This window comes from Lipotes vexillifer, unplaced genomic scaffold (genome assembly GCF_000442215.2).
Source record: "Lipotes vexillifer unplaced genomic scaffold, Lipotes_vexillifer_v1.1 scaffold835, whole genome shotgun sequence".
Classification (NCBI taxonomy): domain Eukaryota; kingdom Metazoa; phylum Chordata; class Mammalia; order Artiodactyla; family Lipotidae; genus Lipotes; species Lipotes vexillifer.
In genome coordinates this window covers 290,151-299,432 of record NW_006774135.1, presented here as the reverse complement: position 1 = coordinate 299,432, position 9,282 = coordinate 290,151, and the positions used below count along the sequence as shown (strand labels likewise).

Here is a 9,282-nt window from a genome sequence, read left to right as displayed (position 1 = left end):
GAAGGGAGGGGCGGGTACCCAGCCTCCCCGGCATGGCGTTCCCGGGGCTGGAGTTTACGGGGCTGAGGGATGGGCCAGGGGTTGGGGTGAGGCGTGGGCGGGCATCACCTTGGCTGGGAGGTGGGGGCCTGAGCAGAGGGTGGGGTTGCCATGCAGCCTTTCGGGGGCTGGAGAGCTAGGTTTGTGGATGTCTGAACTTGGGGAGAGGGTGGGCAGGCAGAGGGGTCGGTTTGAGGGTCCTGGGGGCTGGGTAGGGGCCTCACCCAGGGTCTCCGTGACCACGCCTGGAATCACCTCTTTCAGGACTTCACAGTTGGTGTGCAGGGCGGGGTTGGAGTTCATCTCAGGCGGCCACACCTGGGCCCAACACTGCTCAGCATACCTCCCTACCTACCACTTGGCCAGCAGGAGGCTGAGGCCCTGGTCCCCATTAAGCCAGGTGACCGGGCAGGTCACTTCTTTCCCATGGCCTCACTTCCCCATTTGCCCAAGGGGCTAAGACTCTGAGGGTCTGAGAGTCTGGCCTTGGGGGCTGCCCCAGCTGCAGGAAGAGCGAAGCCTTGTGGACACACCACCCCCAGGGCTAGGGAGGGTGCATAACTGCCTGCTCCAGGGGCCCGCCTGAGTGGTCAGGGTGTGCACAGAGGGCCCCTGCCTCCTGCACCTGCCTGCTGGGCCCCACCCACCCCACCCCGGGACGCCTCAGCAGCACCTTGAAGTTTTCATCGATCAAGAAGTCACAACCAATGAGGTCAAAGTAGCCCAGCTTGCACTTGAGCTTGGATTTGACAGACAGGAAGCAGTGGGCCATGATCTGCTGCATCCGCTTCTGTGGGTAGGGCAGGGGAGTGGGGGTAGAGACAGGATGTCACCTGTGGTCCCTGATTACACCCTCCAGGCCTGAACAGCCACAGCCCCACCCCTCACCTGCCCTCCCACCAGTGCCCGCACTTTCACATTCTCAGGGTCACAGGCTCACAGCAAGAAAGTCCTTCACTCTCATTTTACTCATTTCACAAACGTGGGGACCTCCTATTGCGTGGCAGGTACTGGGGTCGAGAGTAGAGAGAGATTACGAGGAGTCTCTGCCCTTCAGCAACTCACTCATAGGAGAGAGAGACAACAGTTGTGATGTGTAATCGTTACGCGCTCTGCACAGCACATGAAGCCATATGTGCTGATGGAGATGATGAAGGAGGGTGGGAGGCGGGGCGTTCTGGGTGGTGTGGAAAAGGCGTCTGATCTGGGTGCGCCAGAGAGTGAGCAATGGGTGAAGACTGAAAGGGAGAGCTGTGGGGTGGGGATGGGACACCTGGGTAGAGCAACGGCTGTAAGTGGGAGCATGCCCAAGGTGCTGGAGGAAGAGAGTAAGGCTGCTGTGGCTCGAGCGAGCTAGGAGGGCTGTGGGAGATGAGACCAGAGTGGCACCAGTCACATCTCGGGGGCATGGGAAGATCTTGCCTTTCACCCTGAGGTCAGAGCTGTTGGAGGGTGGAGCATAGGAGGGCATAGCTGACCCGTGCTCTAATAGGGTCCTCTGGCTGCTATGCTGAGAGAGACTGAAGGGCCCCGTTGCAAAGATCCAGGTGAGAAATGTGGGTGGCTTGTGTAAGCCGAGGTGGTGGAATGGATGCTGGGTCTGTGTTGGGGTAGAGCCAACCTGGTTGACTGATGAAAGGATGGTGAGCTGTGAAAAGAGGAATGAAGGGTTATCCCTAGGTGTTTGGTCTGAGACTCTGGGAGGACGGAGCCCCCATCAACGGAGGAGGAGAGGCCCATGGAGTCTGAGACATCTGTGAGCTTACAGATGGGGTGTTGATAGGCCATGGTTCAAGTTCAGGGGAGAGGTCAGGGCTGGATGTTTCAATGTGGAGTCTTGAGCACATAGATGGAATTTAAACTCAGGCGATGTCTGATAAAGACAAAAGGTAGATAACAGTGGGTACAGCAGATGAAGAGTAGAGCCAGGCTGAGCCCTGGGCCTCCTGAGCAGCAGTGCAGAGCCGAGGGCCCAGCACAGGGGGCAGAGGGGGGGCGGACGAGGTCCTGGAAGCCACGGGGAGTGAGGAGCTGTGTCCAAAGTCGGCTGACAGGTCAGGGAGAAGAGAGCTGGACTGACCCCTGGGTTTGACAGCATAGAGGCCACTCCAGTGAGCATTTCAGCGAAACAACAGGGAGAAGCTTTGCTGAGCAGGCTCAAGAGAGACAACATAAAAACAGCCCAAACTGGCCAAATTTGTCAGAATTAACCTCAAAATGCTGGAAATTAACCAAAGGCGTCCAACAACCTGAAGACTGTTTACTCAAGTAAAATCTTGACTCTTGGTAAGAAGAGCAAAGCTTTGTAGCATTTTAACTCGCCCTGATTTTACCCCTGGCATCCCAGCTCAGTGCCCTGAAAAAAGCCTGTGTTCTTGGTACTGGAGATAGCAGAATAGACCCGTCTGACAAAGAGTTGGAGTCATTTGTTGTGATGTGTCTGATGGTTCCATGGCCGACCTCTCACTTGAACTAAAGGAAAATACAAGAACAATGTCTTACCAAATAGAGAATGCCAGTGAAGAGACAGATATTATAAAAGGGAACTGAATAGAAATTTCGGAGTTGAAAATGATAGGAACTGAAAGAAAAAATCACTACAGGGGTTCAACAGTCCATTGGAGTTGTTCAAAGATAGATCAATTGAGATTATCTAGTCTAAGGAACAGAAAGTCAAAGGAATGAAGAAAAATAAAGCTAGAGACCTGTGGGACATCGTCAAGCAGACCAAAATGCATAAGGAGATCCAGAAAGAGAGCAGAGGAAGAGTCAGGAAGAATATCTAAAGAAATAATGGCAGTGGGACTTCTCAAATTTGATGAAAAGTAATATACACGTTCAGGAAGGCCAGTGAGCTCCAAGTAGGACAAACTCAAAAAGATCCACCACATCATAAGCAAACTTTCAAAAGACAAAGACAAACAGAGGATGTTGGAATCAGCAAAGAGAAGTGACTCATCATAAAGGCTCCTCGATAAGACCAACAACCAATTTCTCATTAAAAACCATGGAAATGTCCATCAACAGATGAATGGATAAAGAAGATGTGGCACATATATACAATGGAATATTACTCAGCCATAAAAAGACATGAAATTGAGTTATTTGTAGTGAGGTGGATGGACCTACAGTCTGTCATACAGAGTGAAGTAAGTCAGAAAAAGAAAAATAAATATTGTATATTAACGCATATATGTGGCACCTAGAAAAATGGTACAGATAAACCAGTTTGCAGGGCAGAAATAGAGACACAGATGTAGAGAACAAACGTATGGACACCAAGGGGGAAAAGTGGCGGGGGTGGTGGTGGTGTGATGAATTGGGAGATTGGGATTGACATGTATACACTAATATGTATAAAATGGATAACTAATAAGAATCTGCTGTATAAAAAATACATAAAATAAAATTCAAAAATTCAAAAACAAAGAAAAGAAATAGCAAAATAGCAGATGTAAATCCTAACTTATCAGTAATTATATTAAATATAAATGGAGTAAGCTTTCCAGTTAAAAGACGGAGATTGTCAGGATGCATTCCCCTCCCCCCCATACACTATCTATGAGACTCACTTTAGATTCAAAGACACAGATATATTGAAAGTAAAAGGATAAAAAAAAGATATATCAGGGCTTCCCTGGTGGCTCAGTGGTTAAGAATCCGCCTGCTAACGCAGGGGACACAGGCTCAAGCCCTGGTCCGGGAAGATCCCACAAGCCGCGGAGCAACTAAACTTATGCGCCACAACTACTGAGCCTGAGCTCTAGAGCCCCTGAGCCGCAACTACTGAGCCTGCATGCCATGACTACTGAAGCCCACGTGCCTAGAGCCCATGCTCTGCAACAAGAGAAGCCACTGCAATAAGAAGCCTGTGCACAGCAACGAAGAGTAGCTCCCGCTCGCTGCTACTAGAGAAAGCCCGTGTGCAGCAACGAAGACCGAGCACAGCCAAAAATAAATAAATAAATAAAAATTTAAAAATATATGTATCAGGCAAACAGTGACCAAAAGAGAGCTAGAATATCTATACTGATAGCAGATAAAATAAAGCTTAAGACAAAAATTGAGGACATTAAGAAAAAAGAGGACATTTTCTAATAAGTCAAGCCTAAAAATGCATGAAGGAAAAACTGACAGAATTGAAAGGAGAAATAGACAATTCAGTAATAGTAGTTGGAGACTTCAGTATCCCATTTTCAATGATAGAACAACTAGACAGAAGAGCAACAAGTAAATAGAAGACTTGAACAACACTATAAACCAACTAGACCTAAAAGACATCTATAGAACACTCCACCCAACAGTAGAATACACATTCTTTTGAAGTGTGCATGGAACATTTTTCAGGATAGACAACATGTTAGAACATAAAACAAGTTTCAATACTTTTTTTTTTTTTTTTTTTTTTTTGGCGGTACGTGGGCCTCTTGCTGTTGTGGCCTCTCCCATTGCGGAGCACAGGCTCCAGATGTGCAGGCTCAGCAGCCATGGCTCACGGGCCCAGCCGCTCCGCGGCATGTGGGATCTTCCTGGACCAGGGCACGAACTCGTGTCCCCTACATCGGCAGGCGGACTCTCAACCACTGCGCCACTAGGGAAGCCCCCAATACTTTTTAAAGGGTTGAAATCATACAGAGTATGTTTTCTGACCACAATGGAATGAAATTAGAAATCAATAAGAGAAAGAAAATTAGAACATTCACAAATATGTGGAAATTAACACACTCTTAAGCAACAAATGAAAACAGAACACACAAAATCTTATGGGATGCAGTGAAAGCAGTGCTCACAGGGAAATTTATGGCTGTAAACACCTACATTAAACAGGAAGAAAGATCTCAAATCAAATCAATAACCCAAACTTCAACCTTAAGAAACTAGAAAAAAACAAAACAAACAAACAAAAAACCCAAAACAAAACAAAACTAAACCCAAAGCAAGAAGGAGGGAAGTAATAAAGATTAGAGTGGATATTAAAGGAATAGAGAATAGAAAGCAACAGAGAAAATCAATGAAACCAAAAACTGGCTCTTTGAAAAGACAACAAAACTGACAAACCTTTAGCTAAATTGACCAAGATAAAGGGGAGAAAAGACTCAAATTACTAAAATCAAGAAAGAAGGACTTACATAGAGATGAAAATGATTATTAAAACGATTATAATTGTTCATAAAATACCATGAGTACCTGTATTCGAAACAAATTAGACAACTTAGGAGAAATGGAGAAATTCCTAGAAAGACAAACTAATAAGCCTGACCCAAGAAGGAATAGATCATCTGAATAGCCTCTAACAAATAAAGATTGAGTTAGTAATAATAAAAAAAATAACAATTCTTCCCACAAAGGAAAAGTCCGCAAGAAGGTAGCCTCACTGGTGAATTCTTCCAGATATTTAAAGAATTAACACTAATCCTTCACACACTCTCCAAAATAAGAAGAGAAGGGAACATGTCCAAAACCAGACAGACATACGAGCAAATGATGCTGTGGGCCGTATTACTTATGAGGGTAGACACATAAATCCTCAGTGGAGTACTAGCAAACCCAACCCAGCAGCATATTTAAAGGACAATATGCTACATCTGAGTAAGGTTTATCCCGGAAATGCAAGAGTGATTCAACACGTGATAATCAATTTATGTAATACAGCACATTAAGAGAATGAAGCTACAGCAACCAAAACAGTGCGGTGCTGGCTTAAGGATAGATATACACACCAATGAGATAGAATTGAGAGTCCAGAGATAAACACATACATGTCTGGTCAATTGATTTTCAAAAATGCACCAAGAACCGTCTCTCTGACAAATGGTCCTGGGACAACAGGATAGCCACATAGAAAAAGCTGAAGCTGGACCCTTACCTCACACCATTACACAATAATTAACTCAAAACGAGCTAAAACTATGAAACTTTTAGAAGAAAACATAGATGTAAATCTTTACAACCTTGGAAATGGCAATGGATTCTTAGATATGACATCAAAGCATGAATAACCAAAGAAAAAAATCGATAAATTGGACTTCATAAAAGTCTATGCAAAAAAGGACATTATGGAGAATTCCCTGGCAGTCCAGTGGTTAGGACTCTGCACTTCCACTGCAGGGGGTTCAATCCCTGCTCGGGGAACTAAGACCCCTCAAGCCGAGGGGCATGGCCAAAACAAAACAAAACAAAACAAATAAACAAAGAACATTATCAAGAAAGTGAAAAGAGAACTCACAGAATGGGAGAAAATATTTGCAAATCACACATCTGATAAGGGTCTAGCATTCAGAATATATAAAGAGCTCTACAGCCTAAGAAGGAAGAGTGAACAAAGGATCTAAACAGAAGTTTTTCTAAAGAAGATACGAAAATGGCCGACAAATACGTAAAAAGATGCTCAATATCATTATCATTAGGAAAATGCAAATCAACTCCACAATGAGATACCACTTTACACCCACTGGATGACTATTAAACAAAAAAAGAAAAATACCAAGTGTTGGCAAGGATATAGAGAAATTGCAACCATATCATACATTGCTGGTGGGAATGGGAAACCTTGTAGCCACTGTGGAAGATCGTTTGGCAGTTCCTCAAGAAGTTTAACATGTGTTACCCTCTGCAACCATGCAGTTCCCTTCCTAGACCTGTACCCAAGAGAACTGAAAATGTCTGTTCATGAATATGCATAGCAGCATTACTCATAATAGACAAAAAGTAAAAACAACCCAAACGTCTATTGACTGACGAAGGTTTATCCAAATAAATCGTGGTCCATTTACACAATGAAATAGTTTTCAGTCATAAAAAGAAACGAAGGGAATCTTGAAAATATTATGCTCAGTGAAAGAAGCCAGGAAAACCCACATATCATGTGATCCCATTGACATGAAATGTCCAGAACAGGGAAATGCATGGGGACGGGAAGTGGATTAGCAGTTGCCAGGGGCTGGGAAGGGCAGTGGGTACCGAGCTTCTTTCTGCGGAGGTGACAGTGTTCTGGAATTAGAGTGGTGACCATCCTGCAACTCTGAGAATCCACCAAAACCCACTGAGCTGTACTTTCACAGAGTGACTTTTGTGTCGTGGGAATGATCTGTTTCAGAAAGAGGGAGAGGAGAGGGTCCCTGGAACCCGCCGCTGCGCGCACGCCCAACGGCAGCCCCCCCCGCCCCAGGGACGGACGGTCCCCACCCCCGGCCCCGCCCAGCGCCGTGTGGGCGGGGCGCGCACGCAGCGTGAAGGTGGTGAAGACCCAGTCCTGGGGGAGGCGCTTGGCCTTGCGGAGCTTGTCGCTGATGTAGCGGTTAAGGTGCTCCGTGCTCCCCACCGTGTCGTCCTTGAGCAGCAGGTACAGGGGCCTATTCTTCTGCATGAACTGGGAGGCAGGGCAGCGCCTGGAGGCCCTGCCCCCACGAGGGGGCCCCGACAGAAGCCTCACCCCGACGCGGCCACCAGAGACCCCACGGGGGTCCCGCTCCTCCGGGACACCGAGCCCCTCCCCCAGCACCTCCTGCCCCTGAGAAGTACCCCCAGATCCTCCCGGAGGGCCACTGCCCAGACACCTCCCTTTGAGACCCTTCCACAGAGACCTCTGCCCACAGCATCCCTGAACTGAGGTCCTCGCGGAGGCCCTTGCCCTTGGCTCCCAGCCCTGCTGGGCCTGATCCACACCCAGAGGGAGCCGAGCTGGGGGTCGGGGCCACGGCCCTCAGTCTTTTCACCAGGATGCCCAGCTAAGGCTGAAGGTGAGAGGCGGTGCTGGCTGCAGGCAGGGGCAGCCCAGGCCACCTTGGGGTTTGGGCCATGTCTACAGTTGGATTCTTTTCCCATTCTTGAGCAGTGATCTTTGTCCAAGGCTGCAGGGAGGGCCCTCGCCTGTGTGGGGCATTTACCTGGTTGGTTAAATGGCCACCGAGGTCGCTGGAATGGGGGTCGTAAAGGCCGAGGGTGAGGCGAGCGTAGCCGTGGCCGAGGAAGACCATGCAGGCCATGGTGCAGGTGATGAGCAGGTAGGAGCGCACGTCGAACTTCTCCCCATCCAGCAGTAGCGGGTTCTGGATGCACCTGGGGAGGCGTGGTTAGCTGGCCCGTGCCCCACCTGGGCATGCCAGTTCCTCAGCAGCCCTGTTACCTGTCTCAGGTGTGAGCTGTGGGTCCCCTACCCTGGCTGGGCGCAGTGTCCGCTGGTCAGGGGACATTTCCGAGCCTGAAGACGTCAGGGAATTGGGAGGTAGGGCCTGGCCCCTAGAGCTCAGCCCACTGGTGTGTGTCTGGGGCACCCCAGGGCGCAGCCCTCGCTAGAAGCCTGGGAGGCAGAAGCAGACTGGGCCCTATGGGCTGCGAAGACTGCCTGGAGGAGGAGGGAGGGGTGACCTTGGGCCTTGAAGGGCAGGTGGCTTTGGAGAGGCAGGGAGGGGACATCCCAGTGGAGAGAGCTGTAGGTCTAGAGACCCAGCGGCTGGGAGCAGCTGCTTGGGGTGGCAGACAGCAGTTGCGGCAGGAGTGAGGTCCACACTGGCAGATAAGGAAGTCCGGAGGGACCTTTCTCAGGCTCGACTGTGCCCCCTGGTGTGAGGCTGAGGGTCTGGACCCCTCCCAGAGGCAGAGGGAGCAAGGCCGGGTGGTCAGCTCTGCCTGTGGGCCTGAAGGCTGCAGCTGGATGCGTGGGGGATGGGGGAGAAGCCGGGCTCCCTGCAGGTCAGAGGGTGCAGGACCCAGGCTGGGGCACAAGCTGACCAAGCCCTCCCTGCCCCACACCATCCAGGAGCCTCCTGTGTTTGGCAGGGGGGGAGGGTATATCCTCTGAGATCCTGACTGGATGTGAAAACCCCACCTCTTCTGGCTACACAGGGGCCCAGCTGGGGGCACCACAGCTTTCCACTGCCACGGACTCCTCTGTGGGCCCCGCGACGCCCACGAGCCTCACAGGCACCAGCAGGTCTGGGTCAGCCCCACCTGGCCGACGCCCCTCGGGGTGCCCACGCGCAAAACCTCTGCACGACCCGCGCCTGAGGCGCCCGAAGGGCATCTTGCGGTAGATGGGGTCGTCCTCGATGCTCTGGGTCTTGGCTTGGAGGGCGGCGACTTCCTCCTGGTTCCGGAGCAGAAAGATGCCTTTGCCCTGGTTGGAGGCGGTGGGCTTGCAGATCCACATCTGGGTTTCTGCGGAGAGAGCTACCCGAGCCAGGGAGCCTGCCTCGCCCCGCCCATCCCTGCCAAAGCCCCTCCTTGGCCCCAGCCCCGCCCCTC

At 49.9% G+C, this 9,282-nt stretch overlaps 1 protein-coding gene across 1 annotated transcript in view; it reads right to left on the bottom strand.

Moving 5' to 3' along the window:
* Window positions 1–54: 54 nt before the first annotated feature.
* The window catches only part of LOC103077680 (protein polyglycylase TTLL10), a 16,784-nt gene continuing 7,556 nt past the window's right edge, over window positions 55–9,282 (bottom strand). The window contains 6 exon segments of the mRNA XM_082930833.1: window positions 55–357; window positions 713–829; window positions 7,262–7,408; window positions 7,926–8,097; window positions 9,025–9,052; window positions 9,055–9,195. Of these exon segments, the coding sequence (XP_082786959.1) occupies window positions 55–357; window positions 713–829; window positions 7,262–7,408; window positions 7,926–8,097; window positions 9,025–9,052; window positions 9,055–9,195 (908 nt within the window).